This window comes from Malus domestica, chromosome 13, assembly GCF_042453785.1.
Source record: "Malus domestica chromosome 13, GDT2T_hap1".
Classification (NCBI taxonomy): domain Eukaryota; kingdom Viridiplantae; phylum Streptophyta; class Magnoliopsida; order Rosales; family Rosaceae; genus Malus; species Malus domestica.
The window spans coordinates 15,037,229-15,057,466 of NC_091673.1; the positions used below are offsets into that span (position 1 = coordinate 15,037,229).

General features: G+C 36.3%; 2 protein-coding genes across 2 annotated transcripts; both read left to right on the forward strand.

Moving 5' to 3' along the window:
* Positions 1–184: 184 nt before the first annotated feature.
* Positions 185–5,055, forward strand: LOC103453070 (uncharacterized). The gene is made up of 9 exons (XM_008392604.4): positions 185–729; positions 1,426–1,487; positions 1,732–1,786; positions 2,025–2,123; positions 2,364–2,450; positions 2,680–2,796; positions 3,683–3,775; positions 4,051–4,081; positions 4,648–5,055. Exons 1-9 carry the CDS (start codon positions 634–636, stop codon positions 4,830–4,832), a joined length of 825 nt encoding a protein of 274 aa, XP_008390826.1. The 5' UTR covers positions 185–633; the 3' UTR covers positions 4,833–5,055.
* Positions 5,056–7,306: 2,251 nt separating this feature from the next.
* LOC103453069 (uncharacterized) lies at positions 7,307–7,762 on the forward strand. Its single transcript, XM_008392603.4, has one exon. The coding sequence runs from the start codon at positions 7,307–7,309 to the stop codon at positions 7,760–7,762; it is 456 nt and encodes a 151-aa protein (XP_008390825.2).
* Positions 7,763–20,238: the final 12,476 nt, after the last annotated feature.

Sequence of the window (20,238 nt, forward strand, 5' to 3'; positions counted from 1 at the left end):
AACAATTAAAAATAAAATAATCATAATTGTTACAAAATGATTCTTTCTCTTCTCCCTTTTTTCCTTTTTAGTACCTCTTTTCAATTATTTTGATACCTAAAGATGACTTCTTATAAACAAAATTTTTTTATTAAAATTGTAAAAGAAATACGAATAAAAAGATACGAAACGCGTTTGGAAAAAAGGAAGCATTTTTAATTATTTCAAACGCAACAAAACACGAACCGCCGCCTTCATCCCAACACCCCCCCTCTCTCTCCAAATCAATCAAACTTACATAATTCACGAGATTTATAAATACCCCAAAAAATAACTGCAGAAAAACTCCACCAACACACAACAAATATTAATTAATTAATCAGTAATTTTTTTTCGACTTTCTGTGCCTTCCTAATCATCTGAAATTCCCAATTAATCTCGGAAGATTTCTCAATCAAATCAGGCAGAGAAGATAAGAACGCAAGGAAACAAAAACAGTGGGTACCCAGAAAAAAACGAGGCAGGAAGCTCACATCTTTTGGAGCCGAATCAAATCTGGCAAACCTTGGGGGATTGAGGCCTCGCTTGTCGTTGAAGCAACCTATTTACAACGACGACGACGAGGAGTGCAGGCCTTGGCGTCGGAGGTTTTCCATGGCGTTTACTTGGGGTTCCGCGCTCAGGATCGCTCTCCTCCTCCTCCTCCTGGCCGCCGTTGCCACTGCTTGTTTCACTCTTCCCGTGGAAAAGGTTCGGTTTTTCTCATCTGGGTCGGTTTTGTTTTCGTTTTTTGATAGCTCAATCTGTGAGTTTCTTCGTGGGGTTTTGTTTTCGGTTTAGTTTGCGATATAGGGTTTCAATAGTTGGATGATTTTCTTGTGTGTTTTGATTGATTTTGATTTGGGTATGCATCTTTTTGTTGATTGGATATTTGGATTGTCTCACATTTCGAATTGACGGAAATGTTGGATTTTGCTTCAGCTGTGTGTGGAATTGTGTTTTGATTAGAGCGATGCTTTGGTGCTGCTTGACATGTTTTAGACGTTGACAGTAAAGTTTGAAAGGAATTTAGGGAGGTGCCCAATTTGATGGGCTTGAAACTGAGATTGCATTTTCAAGCATGCCCAAATGGCAAACTCATTTCGATTTTTAGTTCATTTGTAACTAGATTTTGTAACACTTGAATATGGACACGGTTATCACTTTGTTGCTCATTAGTATAACAACAATCACACTTCTCTATTTAGTTTGAGACGTGACAATGCCGTAGGACTTCTCTTTCTGAATTGCATTAGTTATGTCAGCTGCAATAGGGAGGTTTTTTTTGGTGGATCACTATTTTTAGACATTTTGCTACCCCAAATTTTTGGCAACGATGCTGATACCAATGTCTCTTATGCGAACATGGTCATGTTTGTCGACTGATAAAGTAACTGCTACCTGCAGATTTTGAAGGACTTCTTATTATGGGTTGAGCAGGATCTTGGTCCCTGGGGTCCCCTTGTGCTGTAAGTAAATTGTAGGACTTTAATTTTGTTTCCACCAATCGTTCTTTTCTCTGGGTTTGGACCCTGACTAATAATGATGTGCATGTTTCATTTTGATTTTTGTCAACATTTTGATCGCAATATTAAAAGTTAGTCGCAATAACAGACTGCCTACAGGTTAATTTGTCCTCAAACATGTCTTAAAACAGTAACAGTCTGCCTCTCTATTTGCCTTTCAACTTATATTTCTTTGGGTAACATGCAGGGCTGTTGCATACATTCCACTAACAGTCTTGGCAGTACCAGCTTCAGTACTTACTGTAAGCATTTCTCCGATGCCTTAGCAATTGTTGTTACTGCACTGTAATTCTTGTAGACTAATGATCTAGCATGTGCTTTGCATAATTCCCTTATAGTTTTCTTTTACCGTTATATTCTGCTATATCAATTCATGGTCTAGGGCGAAACAGAGAGGAAAGATTTTCAAAAAAGAAATATTGTATTTTTATTTAATTGCAAGTTTGCACCCTTATGTGATTCCTCATTTTAATGGTTCAGCTCGGTGGTGGTTATCTTTTTGGGCTACCTGTTGGCTTTGTTGCTGATTCAATTGGAGCCACTTTAGGTGCAGGGGCTGCTTTTCTTCTAGGAAGAACTGTATGTTTCTATCCTAAACTCTTGTATTGGAATTTCCTGATTTTTTGAGTTTCTGAAAAAAGAGAAAATATTAATGCATTTATATGTGTGAGTATGCACGCACTCTTCACTGATATTCCGTTCTCATTTCTGTTCTCCCTCATTCATATGTAAATGCTTTGTTTGTATCTTGTCCTCTGCCCATTGGTCATAAATATAGTATCTATACTTTCTTTATGTTATTCTTGAATACCCATGCAGATTGGGAGATCATTTGTTGTTTCAAGGTTGAAGGATTATCCTCAGTTCCGGGCAGTTGCAATTGCAATTCGGAGATCCGGATTTAAGGTTTGCTTGATTCATATTTCGCCTTCAAAATGTGAATTGACATTCTCAGTATGCAAATTTAATGGTGTTTCCACTTGCATCTTATTGATTAATTTACCCTAATTAAATTGTTTTACAAATAGTAAACAATAAAGCATGGAAGTAGTGGAATGTTTACAGTGTAAAATGAATATTATCTATAGTATAAAGTAAATAGATGCTGATATTATTTGTTTCATTCTTTCTACAGATTGTTTTGTTGCTTCGCCTTGTTCCCTTGCTCCCATTCAACATGCTAAATTACCTCCTTTCTGTGACTCCTGTTCCAATAGGACAATACATGCTGGCTTCCTGGATAGGGATGATGGTATTTTCTTCACCCTCATTGAGGCACTACTTTTATGTCATTCCATCCCAACATCTTGTTATTCTATTTTGTTTCTTTCTAATCTAAAGTGGCGAACACAATGCTTTTTGAAGATGCATAATGGAATATTGTCATGTTTATTTCTCTTTTTTGGATATATATGTTGGTCAAGATGGTTGTCTTAGTGTGTCTTCATAGGAATATAATTGTATGCTTGACTAGCAAGCTTTGTTCATGTTGTGAGGTTAGCAGTTACCCCCCTTCAGTTACTCCATGTTTTATACTTTGAGCTTTTAACATGCTGCCAATTCATTATGTGGTAAACATAACTTCCTTTGTTTTCTTATAAGTAACATTGTTACACTCAATTGCGAAAAAGGTTCAGCATCTTTTAGACATCGGTCATATAAATTTTTAAGGTATTACCGGAGAGTTGCATTGTGTTAAAAGGTGGTCTGCATATTCATGAACTTGTCAATTTAATATGTGATGCATATGTACGTTTCCATCAGTTCCAAGCTGATGTCAGCCTTTTGTTTGGACAATATGTAACCTCTGACCGTAAAATGTATTGGGAAAATACATGTATGAGTTCTGATTAGGGAAACTGTGTACAAATGCATGTACCTGAATCTGCAGGACTTGGATTTGCTTGAGGGAAAAATACATGTACTGTTAGAATCTTTTTGGCTTTATGGTTCTAGGTCCTACCGAGCTGAGTAGATTATCAATTGTTTGATCAACTCGTATTTTTGTTGCAACATATTTTCAGAGGACAAGTTGCCCGAGCAGGCTTCAAATACTTTTAACACCTTTTGTTAAATAGATGTCTTTATCATAGATGGAGATTTTGATGTTAATGTGTTTGATATTGGTTCTGTTACAGCCAATAACATTTGCGCTAGTATATGTTGGAACAACTCTCAAGGATCTTTCTGATGTGACCCATGGATGGGGTGAATTTTCAAAGACCCGTTGGGTAAGAGTTATCTCATCTTTTATTTGTTCTGGACTGCTTGTAATTTTGTAAGTTGTTCAAATGATCTCACCTCAACATTGTTTATAGGGATTAAGTATCCGGGGCATGTTGTGAGCACGTGTCCTAAAATGGTGCATCATAACTGTTTATTATGGACATATAAGCTCTTAGAGAGCACAGTTTATGGATTTTCGAATGAGGTTTTGGGATATGTTTAAGTTTCTTTGTTGTCTTTATCTCTGACATATGTTCACTCTGTTATATTTTGTATGCAGGCTTTTATCATATTGGGCCTTGTAGTCTCTGGTAAGTTACAGCAGCTCAGCAAGCACACACTACCTTTTTTTTTTTTTTTTTTTTTTTCAGCCACCTTCTCTTCTTTTCCTTAGTGTAGTAGGAGCATTGGGACTACTATGCTAGACCAAGATGTTTTAAGTTCTTACTATCATAACATGAAGCTTAATATACAAGTGACATGTCAATGTAACGAAGAAGAAAGAAATGAGTGAAACGGGAGAATATGATTTTTGGACTTTGGCGCACTCTTAAGTTGGAATGGCAGTGTAGTTGGATTTACAGGTGTGTTGAATGGTTAAAGGGGGGGGGGGGGAATTGGGACGGAAAATATATTAAAATTACTCCTGAAATTTGTCATGTTGGCGTGTGTGGTAGTTATTTATTAATTGTAGTTAAACAAAGCATTTTGATATTTCCCGTAAAGATTATGGAGCAAGTGAAATTGCTACTACTGAAAAGGGCTAATAAGCAAAACTTGGTTAAACATTGTACTACAATTGAAGTTTCTGTACATATATTGAAGTTTGAAATGTTCAGTTTGTCATCCTTTTTCTTTTTCTTTGGATTTTTTGCAGTGATTTTAATGATTTGTGTTACAAGAGTTGCCAAGGCCGCTTTGGAAAAAGCTTTGGCCGAAAATGAGGATATTGATAACATTGATATTATACCAGAGTTACCTGTTGTCTCCGAAACACCAGTGGATCTCGACCAGCCTCTTTTAATCAAGATAGACGCGTCTGACGACCATCATGAGAAATGAAATCCACGCTCTTTGTAAATTCTTCTTCCCACCTCCTCCTTTCAAAGTGTTATGCTCTATTAATACTGCAGCATCTGATAGTTATCATTTTGTTCTCTGTACAGCCTCCCATCCTTTAGATTTTGTATTTTGAACAAATATGGCTTAACTTGACTATTACGATTGAACGAATATGTCTTTTTTTTCAACTTGAAATGAAAGATTAAAGAAATCATTGAGATCATTTTTGTGAGACTTGTTTGTTTGAAACGATTAATCTGTTTGCTCCCTACACGTTAAGTGCTTATTCAGAAGGTTATATCTTTATCGGAAGATTTGTTGTGCCCTATGTCGTCCTCTTGGAAAGTTGGTCGAGGTACGAGTCGCTTCTACCATTAGTTTATTATAATGTTCCTTCTGCGCCGAACATTGACGATCGGATTTGCTGTGGTGCCAGGGTAATGTATCTGTTGGATATGATATTGTGAGCTACAATATGTCATGGTGGGTGGGTAATAGTCTGAAATTTGAAGATTTGGTTTGGTAAGAAATGAAGAAATTGATCCACCTGCAACGTATTTTAGGCTTCTGTTCAACCATCAGAAACACCACCATCCATCCACCCGAAAAAGTCACGAGAAGATACTATATATCACCGACATCCTATAGCACTTATGGAAGTGAATCACTTGACGAATGCTATAGGGGAATGGCGATATATATCCTCGGTTACGCTCAAGTTTTTGTCAAGAGTAGGGATGGGTAAATGATTATTCGTTTAAACACCATTATAGGTACATTCATCATACGTTTCCGTATTTTAATTTTTGAAGTCCTTATATTATTTCAATAATTGAAATAATAGTTTACAGATAATATTTTTAAGGGGTGTGCTATTCACACACCCCTTTTTATTTCTCCCACATCCCTTGTTAATTTCTGTCATTTGATCTTCTTTAATTCATCTGATCCGACAACCGAAAATTAAAAGGGTTTGAGAGAAGTAAAAAAAGGTGTGTGGATATCACATCCCTATTTTTAACTGTTAGCAATGAAGGTAATATAAATTTGCTAAGTATTCTTGGGTTACGAAAACTGTTAAAAGACAGTATTCTTTAACTTAGAATGTAAAATATTAACATAATATATATAATGAACCATGAAATTTAAAGTGGTTAAGAAAAACTATATTATATTAGCTATAGAAATCATGCATTATAGTCAATAACATTGATCTAAGTTTTGTCTGATAGGGAACATGGTTTTTGTTAATTTTACATATATAAAATAAATGGGTAAATGGTTACCCCGTTTATAACCGCGGTTAATACCCATAACCGCTCATTTAAATTTTACGGGTAAACGGTTATACCCATTACAGTTTATTTATCTAAACGGTTACCCATAACCATAGCCGTGAAATTTAAATGGACGGGTAACTGCGGTTATCTATAACCGATGGGTATTTGCCCAACCCTAATCAGGACTCATGAGTCATGACCTCATGAGTCATGACCCATGAAAGAAGTCCCAACTGCTTGTGGTCCAAATTACAGGGTTTTAATATGCTGAAGATAGACATTGGAGTGAAATTGGGAAGCAAAAGGTGGTTGCTCTGAAACTTGAACAGGAGAATGACCAAATGGGAAGCAACATCATTTACACATGAGACCTCATCATTAAGCTTTGTGTGCAGTGTGGATGCCATTTCTCTCTTTCTGCCTCCCAAACAAAGGAAAAAGCAGTCTTTACTATAGCCTCCCACAGTTTTTGTCTCCACATATTTTGGCCTTTTGGAGACCCTACCAATTCCTTAATGCAAGGGCTAACAATATTCTATCATGTCACATGATTACATATAGCCTCCCACAATTAGGAAACATTATTGCGTGAAACTAGAATACAGTCACGTGGTATAATTAAATTTTAGTTACTTAGCTTATTAAAATTAAATATCGACGACATATTGATCAAATATCAACGAAATAGATTATGTATCGACGACATATTGAAACACTCATTTTCCCATTCATATATCCCATCTTGAGAGTGAATGCCAATAATTTACATATATATAACATACAGATTGAGTATACCACGTGATTGTATTCTAGTACCACTAAAAATAATCACAACCATCCATTCACGTAGAAGTGGCAAATCAACCCATTGAGACCCCTTTAATTTGATTTCACCTTGCACCATCATCATCACTACGAATCTCACCTCTTTATTATGGTGATATCAAATTAAATGGATCTTAACGAGTACTTATTAATAACCTAATGAGTTAATTTGCCACCTCTACTTTCAAGAATGAGACAGTATGTCATGAATTCACTATATGGGGTGACTGACAGGTTATATATGGATTTAAAGATGCCAAATAAGAGTGGTGTGAATCTTCTGCAACACGAGAAACCAAAAAGATGCACGTTGTCCTTAAATCCAAGGTGACCAAAGTCACCAAACATTTCAAGTCCCTGAAATCAAAGATGCCCAGATTTGGTATCTTCCCAACTGGTGGCTGCTTTGATGGATGCAGGGATCACACACAGCAATCCTCAGGATTTGGAACTAGGGTTTGGAACCTGAGTGACAAGCCTGTGGAACTGCAGATAAGAGTTGGGTCCATACTAAAAAAGGTTCACACTTTGAAACCAGGCTCCTCCAAGAGGCTGAAGTGCAAGAGCATATACAAGGCCTATATGCCCGGCGGAGAGGGTGGCGGCAGCGGCCGTGGCAGCATGAGGGGCTTGCTGTATTACTACGACGAAACTTGCCACCCTTACGTTTGGATTCATGACACTGGTGGTGATACATTGAGGATGGTCAAGCAGCAGTATATCAGTCTTGAGGATCTCAGGGAGTGTTGTGAGATCAGGATTTTCAGGGATCATCAGAGAGGCTGCGTTTCGGTTCGGAAGAAACCGAGGCCGGATTTTTGCTGACGGGCTTTGTTTTTGGTATCTGTTTTTGTAAGTTTGTATGTTATGTGTTTGTAATGCAATTGTAAAAGTATGCTAATTTTAATCTCTTGGGATTTTTTTTTCATCTTCGGGGGTTTAATTTGTTTGTTTTATTGTGTGTGATTGAAGAATTCAGATGTTTTATGGTCAAATTATGAAGAGATGTGTACGTAGCACAAAGATGTATATTACTGAATCAAATTGTTGCAGGTTTTGATTTGGTTTATCTTAATGTGGTGTTTGGTCATTGAGAAAAAACAAATAGGGAGAAGAAGAGAAAACTAAGAAAAATGAAAACTAAAAAACAAAATCGTAAGCAGCTAATTGACGGATGATTTATTGTTTTAATATATAACAATCGTATATATCATCGGTGATGTTACTGAGACAATATATTGATTGTAAGAGAATTTATTTAGTTGATTAGCGTGTTAGTTGTGTGGTGTGTTTTCAGAATTGATTTTGTTGCTGGATTCTTTTTGTCAAAAGGACTCAAAACCAAATATTTTGTATTAAAGTAAAAAAGAAATTGTTGAAGAAGGCAGCTTTAGTTCTTTAAAAAAAAAAAGAAGCAATAGAATATTTCGTTATCAAGAAGACAGTTTTAGTTGTTTAATTATACTTAGGGTGTGTAAATACTAGATCGAATAAATCAAACAGAAACAACGGATATGATTTTTTTTATACAATAATATATTTACACTAAGAGCATGAGGGAATAAGTTCATTGTGAAATCTTTATTATCGAGAATCGAATATAAGATATCTCACTTACAAGCGAAAATAAATTCTATTAAACGGTTGTACTAAATGGCAACAATGGGCATGACTAAATAGGAACGTGTGAGACTAAAAAAGAAGTGTGAGTATCATTTCCCTTGCAGTTGCGGTGATGGTGGTGGTGAAGAGGAGGGTGGAGGAGGCGTTTGGGCCTTTTGAGAGACCAGTGTCGCGAAAAGGCCTACGCCATCAATGGTAGACCGGGCATTGCCTGTAATCTTTGACACGAGGTTAACCTTGAAATGCAAGAAGCTTACAAAACCAGAATACATACAATACACGCATTATTCGTCGCCAAAATGATATTTTAAAAAATTCGGTCATTTTTAAATTATCAAACCAACAGATGTGTGAATAAATTTCATTTTATTTTATTCTTTGAGTATGATTACTTTATAAATTAAAAAAAAAAAATCAGTTATGAAAAATGGGACAATGATGGGGCAGTTTTTTTTAGGGTAGTGTTATCCACATATCTATTTTTAATTCTTACACACTCCTCTTAATATGTACTAGTATTTGCCTAAATACTTTGTGTGTATGAACGCATTTTTTTAGAAAATGAGAAGGAGAGAGGGAGAGGGAGAGAGAGAGAACGTGGGGGGAGTGAGAGGTTTTTGTTTTTTGGTTTTTTTTTTAATTTTTTTTAAGATTGGATGTAATTTAACATCACCTATAGGTGAGGCTTCAATAAATAACAGTAAAATTTGGACATGTGAAATTATATTATTGCCTATCATTTTTTTTGTGTGATAGAAGACTAATTTGTCTTTTCACCCTCTTTTGATTGACAAAAAAAGTTTCATTAATTAGTAGAGATATGTGAATTTTATATGTTAACATTATGTGTAAAATCTATATAAATAAACTTCTATTAAGCGTGAAACGTATATCGTTCATTGAATTTTGTGAAATTTAATGAATCAGTGAGACGTGTTTGAAAAATGAAAATATTTTGTAAAAAAGGCATGTCCGTGTATAATATGTAGACCTAACATTCGTGTCGTGTTTCTCGTGTTTGTGTCGTACCTAATAGCTTAACGGGTTGTGTCGTGTAACACCCATTAAAATAAACGGGTAATATGACCAAACCTGAAATCAACCCGTTAATATTATCAGGTAATATGACCCGACAGGTTACCTGTTAAGAAAAAATATATTTAAATCAATAAATAATGAAAAAGATAAACATAATTTGACCCAAAAAAATGTAAAACATAATACTTAATTAGTATATACATACCACATTGTCACATAAATATTACTTCAAAACATTAAAATATATATATATATATATATATATATATATATATTTGTCTTCCAAGTTTACATACCCCAAAATAAGAGCCTAATGAAAAAAACATTAGTGCATACTACAAAATACAAATGTTCAAAGATATGCAAATGAAGAGAGTTGTGTTTCAAGGTTGTGAAACCTTGTTGCACATTTTTGACAATAAAAATAAAACCTTTCAATTTTCATTAATCACTAAGGGAAATGATATTGGAATTTTGGCTTGATATATTGTCTTCCAAAGTTATATTGACAATGATTTCACCAAGGTTTTCAATAATCCATAAACTATATATCTAAATTTAACTGTTGATTGTTGTTTATATTTACGCTTTATTCTTCTCACCAATTTTTTTTTTGTTTTTGGATTTTCCTTTTTGAAAACATGATCTCTTAGAGGATGTAGGAAGATGAATAGTTCGGATCGTTGATATTACGTTAAGAGTTTTACCATTAGTGAAAATATAGCTTAAAGTTTATAATTTCTCTAGAAACTATATAACATCACCTCATTTTTTAGTTACCGGTAAATATCGGAATGTCATATCAATGATCCGAACCGTTCATTTTTCTACATTTGCTAAAAGATCACTTTCATAAATGAAAATCTAAGGTTTATGGATTATGGTGTCAGATTTCGGAGATGACCTTTTCACGAAAGTTGTAAAGCTTGTCATTACAAGTGATTGTATTTATTTATTTTTACATTTTCACACTTCTACACTAATTATTATTAATTTTGCACTCAAATAAAAAACACTATTCATGAGATTTTGAGGGTTTTAAAAACCTAAACGACCATGTAACCATCGCCTAGGGGAGTGGATTATGTAAGCCTTATATGTATATTCACATCTCTACCCAGCACGAGGCCTTTTGGGAGCTCACTGACTTCGGGTTCCATCGGAACTCCTAAGTTAAGTAAGTTCGCGCGAGAGCAATCCCAGGATGGGTGACCAATTGGGAAGTTCTCGTGTGAGTTCCTAGAAACAAAACCGTGAAGGTGTGGTCGGGGCCCAAAGCGAACAATATCATGCTACAGTGGAGTCGAGCCCGGGATGTGGTGGGGGCCTGGGCACATCCCACATCGTCCAGGGGAGTGGATCATGTAAGCCTTATATGTATATTCTCATCTCTACCTAGCACGAGGCATTTTGGGAGCTCATTGGCTTCGGGTTCCATCAGAACTCCGAAGTTAAGCGAGTTAGCGCGAGAGCAATCCCATGATGGGTGACCCACTGGAAAATTATCGTGTGAGTTCCCAAAAACAAAACCGTGAGGGCGTGGTTGGGGCCCAAAGAGGACAATATCGTGCTATGGTGGAGTCGAGCTCGGGATGTGGTGGGGTCCGGGTTGGGATGTGATAATTTGGTATTAGGAAGTGTGCCGACGAAGACGTCGGGCCCCTGAGGGGGGTGGATTGTGACATCCCACATTGCTCAGGGGAATGGATCATGTAAGCCTTATATGTATATTTCCATCTCTACCTAGCACGATGCCTTTTGGGAGCTCACTGACTTCGGGTTCCATCGGAACTCCGAAGTTAAGCGAGTTCGCACGAGAGCAATCCTAGGATGGATGACCCACTGGGAAGTTCTCGTGTGAGTTCCCAGAAACAAAACCGTCAGGGCCTAATGCGGACAATATCGTGCTACGGTGGAGTCGAGCCTAGGATGTGGTGGGGGCCCGGGTCGGGATGTGACAGTAGAGGATGCAATCACGAGCATTCATATATGCTTTAACATTTTTCAGACTTACATTAATGATTATGAATTTTATTCATTTTGAACTTCCTTAAAAATATTATTCATGAGGGTTTACATGGTTTTAAAAATTCAAACGACGATGTACCCATCCTCAAACGACGATTACGAGCATTTGCATATTTTTTTTCATATTTTTTGCACTTGTAAATTAATTATTATAACTTTTTTAATGTGTTTGATATTTTTATTTTTAAAGTGTTTATAATTTTTTATTCTCACTCTTTACCTATAGTATACTATAAAAAACAAATAAATAAATAAATAAAACTATTTTTTTTGAAATTTATATAGAATAATAATTCAATAATAATTAATAAACAATATATACATTTCCACTATATCTATTGTATTTTATAGTAGTTTAAAATTTTAAAATCATCAAAATAACATTTTTTTAAGGAAAATTAATGAAAAATGCTTCAATATTTTGAATTTTAATAAAAAAACCATGTAATAACTATATTTAATGGTTATGACAAAACACAATATCAAACCAGCTCAATAAAGACTAACCCAAATAAATAATTTATTGAGCTTCCAATTTTACCCTACTGTCAGTATTGGCCGTTTATGTTCTCCGTTTCCATCACGGGTGTTCTTCTCATCTGAAGATCGTCTCCTCTCTCCCTGCCTGCACTTCTCCTCCTCCTCCATCTCCGCCACAACATCATCTCAGTACCTCATAAACCCACCGTCTCTGCAACCACAAAAGCCATCCACGTCTTCCAAAGCGCTTGCATCCACCATCTTCGGCAACCTCAAGATCAAACTCAATTTCCTGATATCAACAAACTTTCTCCCGTCGATGATGGCGTTGTATTTCAGATCCCGCAGGATGCTATATTGCTATGTGGATGGGTGGACGGATCCATGGTTGAACTAGAACCACATTTCGAGAAGACCTTATCAGGTTTAAGAGCACAACTTGATTTAGTGATTATTATTATTTCTCTTATATATGTCAGTCCACCATCAAAATCTAAAGTTCATCAATCTTTCCTATAGCCACCAAAATTAATTGATAATTCAGAAAACCTTATCAGCTTTGCTTTTGGTTGTGAACTGTTATCTCAAAATTGCCAAGAGCTATTTGTGTGCGGCATGGCTCTGCATTTTGTTTTTTGTTTTTTTTTTTCTCTCTATTTGCGGCCTTTTGAGTTATTGAAATCAAAATTTGAGTTTACATGCATTAGGGTGACAAAGCTTTTGCTTGATTTGATATATTCTGTCAAGCTTGAGTGAAACTTTAACCAAATAAATATTATTCTTTAAGCTTTGGTTTGGATATTTCTTATTATTTCGAGTTTAGACCTTCAGTTAACTTTGGTTCGTCTTGCTAATGTCATTGCGTTTAGTAGTATTCATGTTTATTTGTAAGTGAAAATTACGGGCAACAAATATATTATTTTAAAGGTCTCAATGGTGCGATAGATAAAATTATCATGTGTTTATATAGTACAATTTGCCCATTATGTGCTTATCAAGTGGTGTCACCAATTACAAGATAGTTTTCTCGACTTTTGTAATATTTTGGTTGTGAAATTTTTGTTTCTGGTTGTTTGAAGTTTTGGTTGAAGTTGCCAAGATAGGAGGTTCATGTTATTATAAACTTTGATTTTTATGTGCATACATTTTATATTGATGGTACCAATATTTAATTTCAGAAAATAGTATATTACTCGAGTTCAATTTCATAAATAGTCGGTTTCATAAATAGTATAATACCCCTATTTAGTTTCAGAAATAGTGTAGTACCCACGGTCAATTTCATAAATAGTCAGATTCATAAATAGAGTGGTACCTATGTTCAGTTTCAGAAATAGTGTAGTACTCGTGTTCAGTTTCAAAAATAGTTTAGTACTCGTGTTTAGTTTCAAAAATAGTGTAATATTCTTGTTCAGTTTCAGAAAGAGTGTATTACCCGTGTTCAATTCAGAAATAGTTAGTTTCAGAAATAGTATAGTACTCATGTTCAGTTTCATAAATAGTGTAGTACTGTTTCAGTTTCAGAAATAGTGTAATACTCATTTTCATTTTCAGAAATAGTTTCCGTTTAAGAAATAATGATTGGTAGTAACTTTTTTAAACCCACAACAATCTCAAATTGACTCTTTGTAAATAACTTAAATGAAATTTATATTAATCTTACTTTGATTCTATTATTTCAATAAGCATTTCAACACGATTTTGATTTGGTATTTTATGGTGGATGCACATATATTTGTACAACAATCTCAAACTGACTCTTTGTAAATAACTTAAATGAAATTTATATTAATCTTACTTTGATTCTATTATTTCAATAAGCATTTCAACACGATTTTTGATATGGTATTTTATGGTGGATGCACATATATTTATAAGCCTGATTATAGTGCTAATAAATTAATAATTAGGATAATTGTTGATGCACAAAACCGAAGGTCTTGGAACAATGTAAATCCGACCGTGAATCTGCAAGAAAGTAAAGAACACAAGATGTATCGTGGTTCACCCCAATGCTTGGGCTATGTCCACACTAATGTTGTTTGTATTTCTCTCTAACTGTATGTATGAGTTACAAGGGTGAGGGGGAGTCCCTCAGAGAAAGAGATAGTTTAAGAGAGCTTTCTGTTTGTGAGGATGAGAGCTTGAGGATTGTGAGGGCGAGGAGTCCCTTTTATAGACTAAGAACTATTCACTTATTACATATTTGCACCTTCATTTATTACATAATTACATTTGAGTCTCCTGAGTATTTATACGAGGTCTAAATACAGAGGCCCTAAGTATGGTATAAACAGTAGTCCCCCCAAGTCTTCAGTCAAGAGAGTCTTTTGGCTGAAGTCTTGACTGAAGACTTGAAATTCAGTCCATATATGGGCCGAAGTAACTAGATGTCATCTATAACTGATACTTGATATGAGGCGGTGCCCAATCTGAAATGATGCTCAACCAGAAGTAGCACATGTTGTGAGGCTGCTCTGCTTGTAGCTTATGTTGCCTTGGTTGGCTCGACTTGTGGCATTGAAGGTGAGGGAGTCCCTTTTATAGAATAAGGGCTCGCTTCTCAATACAAAAAAGATGGGCTAGAGTTGGTGCTCGCGGCGAGGCGGTTGCTCAGTAAGCAGCGATGCTCTCTAATGATGGTGAGGGAGTCCCTTTTATAGAATAAGGGCTCGCTCCTCAATACATAAATGATGGGCTAGAGTGGATGCTCGCGGCGAAGCGGTTGCTTAGCAGGTGGCGATGCTCTCTAATGATAGTAAGGGAGTCCCTTTTATAGAATAAGGGCTTACTCCTCAATACATAAATGATGGGTTAAGAGTGATGTTTGCGGTGAGGCGGTTGCTCAGCAAGCGGCGATGCTCTCTAATGATGGTGAGGGAGTACCTTTTATAGAATAAGGGATCGCTCCTCAATACATAAGTGATGGGTGCTCTCTAATGAAAGTAAGGGAGTCATTTTTATAAAATAAAGGCTCGCTCCTCAATACATAAATGATGGTCTAGAGTTGATCTCTAATGAAGGTAAGAGAGTCCCTTTTATAAAATAAGGGTTCGCTCATCAGTACATAAATAATAGGCTAAGTCCCCCAAGTATTTTTCATGGGGCCTAATTGCAGAAGCCCAATATATGGTACATAGTGTAGTCCCCCAAGTCTTCATCAATAGAGGTTGTTGGCTGGAGACTTTAAATTCAATCCATGTATGGGCCGAAGTGGCGGTTGTTCAGAGGCGGTATTTGTATACCTTGCACTGAAGTTTTGTAGGTGAAGCTTTGCAAGTGAAGCTTTGAAGCTGGAGCTTTTGTAAATGAAGCTTTTGAAGTTGGAGTTCTCGAAGCTAGAGCTTTGTAAATAAAGCTTTCGAAGCTGATTGACATGAGTGATGCTCATGGATGTTTGACATGAGTGATGCTCATGAATGTTGACATGAGTGATGCTCATGAATGTTGACATTAATGATGGTCATGAATGTTTATGTATGATTGACATGAGTGATGCACATGAATGTTTATGTATGATTGACATGAGTGATGCTCATGGATGTTTGACATGAGTGATGCTCATGAATGTTGACATGAGTGATGCTCATGAATGTTGACATTAATGATGGTCATGAATGTTTATGTATGATTGACATGAGTGATGCACATGAATGTTTATGTATGATTGACATGAGTGATACTCATGTATAATTTTGGAGTACTAGACGTACTTTTGATCACCTGGTTGGTGATAATAGCGTAGGTTGCCGAATAATTTTGGAGTACTAGACGTACTTTTGATCACCTGGTTGGTGATGATAGCGGCAGGCTGCCGAATCATTTTGAGCATATGGACCTTCGCCCTCAACATAACATTCCAGCCCATTATTTTGGGCTTGCCGTTTTTTTTAATTTTTTTATTACCTTTTGATGGGGTTATACAGATGTCTCCGAAAGATAAGAAAAATAAATCACATCATTTTGCTTGATAAAGATAATAGAGTTCTTTATCTTATTCCAGTGATCGACACCTTTTTTGTTTTTCTCCCCCTCCAGACATCTTTTTACTTTTTATATTCCTTTTCTTCCCATTGCAGGTTTACATCATGGGGTTTGGTCAGTAGGCATGATATGCTCCCTTTATTCCTTACTTTTGCAGATTTGCGTGCCTGCTATCCATAGCTTTTCAGTGGGTGGTCGACAAAATAAAGAAAGCACCAACCGCTATTATCGAATTGCTTTAGCTTTCAACTAAAGAAAGCATAATTCTTTCTTTTCTCTTTTTGCTTTTGCTTTCTCTCTGTTCCCTGCGTATTCTTTTCTCTTTTTGCTTTTGCTTTCTCTCTGTTTTTCTTTCTTTTGGCAGATGGTAGACAAAAGGAATAATAATAGATTGATTATCGAGAAAGCTTATCTTCTTCTTCGATTTGGTGGTTGGTTTTCTTAAACTGATTTCCTTCTCGGTCCAGAGATAGATTGGCTAGCTGAGGAACTCAGAGTGCTTCTTCACAAGATCCTTGATCCTCATCTCTTCCAAATACTCCAATTGATCCTCCTTGAGGAAGAGGGTGATCTTGGTGCCCCTGCCGAGCGGTTCGCCATTGACATCCCTTATGACAGTGAAGGAACCGCCAACCTGTGACTCCCAGATGTACTGCTCGTCGTCTCTGGACCTCTTCATTTTCGTCTTCGTCACCGCCGCCAACTCTTCCCCTCCTCAGCCACAAATCATGCTTCAAACTACAAAATTAGAATTTCAATACCGAAGCTCCAAGCAGATCTTCTCTTCGTATCTCAAAATCTTTTTTCTGCAAAATTTCCAAACCCTAAAAAAATTGGTCAAATTTTGCTTCGAGCTGTAATTTGATTGAAGAGGCGGTTGAATGAGCAGAAGTGGGAGTAGCAGACATTGGAGATGAGGCCCCGTGAAGGCATAACCCATTTGCCACCAATCCAGTCTTGATGAAGCCTTAACTCAGATTGTTGAAATTCAATTTCTTCATAAGTGCTCCTGAAGTAGACTATGTACCTTGAGCCGCTAATAACCGACTAATAATTGGGGATGAAGGTTATAATTTTGGAATAAGGATCCTCACCTGATTAAACTTTCAATGGTTGCATCATATATTTCTTTACCATTTAGCACAAAGATGAGGTTAAAGAGTCAGAAGATGAGGTTAAGGGAGTCAGACTCCACAATTACTTGCTCCCTTCTCAACGTAGGCCCATAAGGCCTCCCTCACCGCCATAGATTCGATGGCTAAACTAGAGGCTACCCTCACTCCACCACGACCTGCTCCCAATTGGAACCAACCACTGCTGTTTTTAATCACCCAACCCGTACCACCAATCGCTGTCTTTTCTCTATGCACCAGCATAATTAACCTTTCACCAACCAAATGCCAGTTTCTTCCACACAACTATCTCCCTCCTTGTATTCTTTTCCAGGGTGACCTGCTCCTCTACACCCTTATTGCATCCTAAAGCAAAATCTACTCCTTCCATGGGAGGTCTAAACTATTGAAAGCTTCAAATGGGATAAGTTTGTTGTTTATTAAATTGAATTTGAAAAGTAATATTTTTAGTTTGTGGGAAATGTGGAGAGGAAAAATGGAAGTAGGGATGGTGGACGCGAAATGGAAGTGGAATGACATTGGTTTTAATTGGGATAATGGTTTGCTGCTAGAAAAGGAATTGAAAATTAAATTAATTTTGGTTTTAGTTGACTTTATGGGCTTAATGACAATTTCATAAATAATGTGAAGTTGTATTATCAGAAATGGGTTAACTTCTGTCAGGGGAAAAGCTGGAAGAAAGATTTAATGCTGCATGTTGGGCTTTGTTTCAGCCCGTGGGATTTAAATTGATTTTGGCCTGTTTTATGTAACTTTTGTCCTTTTTCATTAAATTCCAAGCCCTTTTTATTAAATAAAAGTTGTAGATGGTTTTTCCCACTTGTACTCTCTCTTTGAAAGAGCTCAAAACCCTAGCGTCCATGGCTCCGCTAGCCCTTGCTTCGGCTTGGGTTGGCAGCACCCTCTCCTCTCCTCCTCCCCACCCTTCTACACCTTCCTCAGTTGTCTTTCTTGTTGTCTTCTTCTTTTTTTCTTCCTTTCCTCCATCCTCTTTTGGCTCCCACCGCTCCAAATCGACTCCGCCGGTTTGTGGGTCCTTGGCATGCCTTTTCAGAGGTTACCGTCGGTCAAATCTCTGAGCCTTTGTCTCAGATCTCTACCCACTTCTCACCCATAAGTTGCTCTCTGCCTCCTCCTTTTCCCCTCACATTCGCACCCACATTTTCGTCCTTCCTTTTGCTCCCACTCTTCTTTTCCAACTCTTAACCATGATTTAGATCTTGAAGTTTTGGGCTCGTCTTTTACACAAGACCAAACCCTCCCATCCCACTGCCGAACCGACTTGCCGAAAAATTTGGGCGAAGTGTGGAACGATTCTCTTTGGAACAAGGGTGTTTTACACACCCCCTTTGCCCTACCCCTCCTGTTGTTACATTTTGTGACCTTCCTTGCAGGTGTGGATGTTGAGGCTTTGTTTCGTGGTGGACAGATTCTGCATAACCCTCTCAGATCTAGTTTATGGTTCGGGTTTTCTTTTTCTTTTTGGGCAATGGGTTTTATTGCGGTGGAAGCTGTGGAGGCGGCAGCGGTGATCTTTTAGATGTTGAAGATTAGGGTTTTTGTTGCTTTTATGCTTTTACTGCCTACGTGCCTAATGATGTATGGGCCTCCCCTTGTGTTTTGGGTTGGTGCTCTACTTGGTTTGGGTATGTTTTACCTTTTATGTCCTGCTTTGTTTTATGTACGGCATTGTGTTTTATTTGGACTTTAGGCCTATCTCTCACAAATTGTACTTTCCCTTACATCATTGGAATGTTACTTTGTCCAAAAAATAAAGAGTTGTAGATGATTTTTGGTTAAGAAAATGTTGACTCAAACATTTTTATTAAAACTCTGTTTTTTTAATCGTGTTAAAACAGGTTACATGCGTGTCACTCTTGTGTAAATCTGTTAATGATCCGTTATTAACGAGTTCTTATCGTGTGATCCGAAACCCATTATTTACGTGTCGTTTATGTGTCGTGTTAACAGGTCGTGTAAGAAATTGCCATGTCTAGTAATATGTGTGTTATGTACAAATTTACTTGCTTTGTTTGCTGAAACTGCTTCTGTTAAATTAATCATTTTGCAAATTGATTAATAGTGTTTTTGTTTCTTTTTAATTCAAAGTTCCAAGTTTGAAAAAACGCTTATCTCTCTTAATGACGCACGTATGGAACGAAAAGCCTTCAGAAATTAATCCCTTCAAAACCTTCAAATCCATTCAATTCAACCTTACGAATGGAAGAATTGAATCCATTGGTTTAAAAAAATAATAATAATAATCAAAGTCAGAAATGTTGAATTATAGACCAACCAAAATAGGTGTTAGAAATTTAAAAATATGTCAGCAACCTAAAACTCTATATAAACCTCGAATTACCCCAAACCGTGGCAAATAGTATCCTTAACGTTTTTATACAAATAATTGGCCTTTTTTTTATTTTTTTATTTTTTTTGTGATCCTTGTGGTGATATCCTACTTTTAAATAGACTCTATGGTGAAAAAAATTATTAATTGTAATCAAGTGGTGAAATTCGTTATTAATAATAGCCCAAATTGAAATTTTCCTCATTATTCTGTCATTTGTAGGGACAAAATTGTTATTTTTGTTTTTATTGATTCCATCAACCAATCATAAAGTGCCATATGGACATAAAGTTTTTTATGTTTAAAACTTTTAGAGCTACAATGAAAGAATAAATAAACAAGAAAATTACAAGGTTCATATTATCAGGCTTTCTCATTTCAAGAGAGTCAAAAGTCAAAATTTTAGATTTAAAAAATCATAAAGTACCTTGCCGCGTTTAGATTAGAATATAAATTATTATGTAAACATTAAATTTAGTTTCATTTTAAAAAGAACAGTGGTGGACGGGATGGCTAGTATTATGTGAGAGAAAGGGAGGAAGGTGGTGGGTGGTGGATGTTGCTTTGGCTAACAAGGGTAGGGATTAGAAAGAGATTTTTATTTTTTTAAATTTTTTCCTTCTATTTTTATTGATTATAAAAAAATGGATTTACCAAAAAGAAAA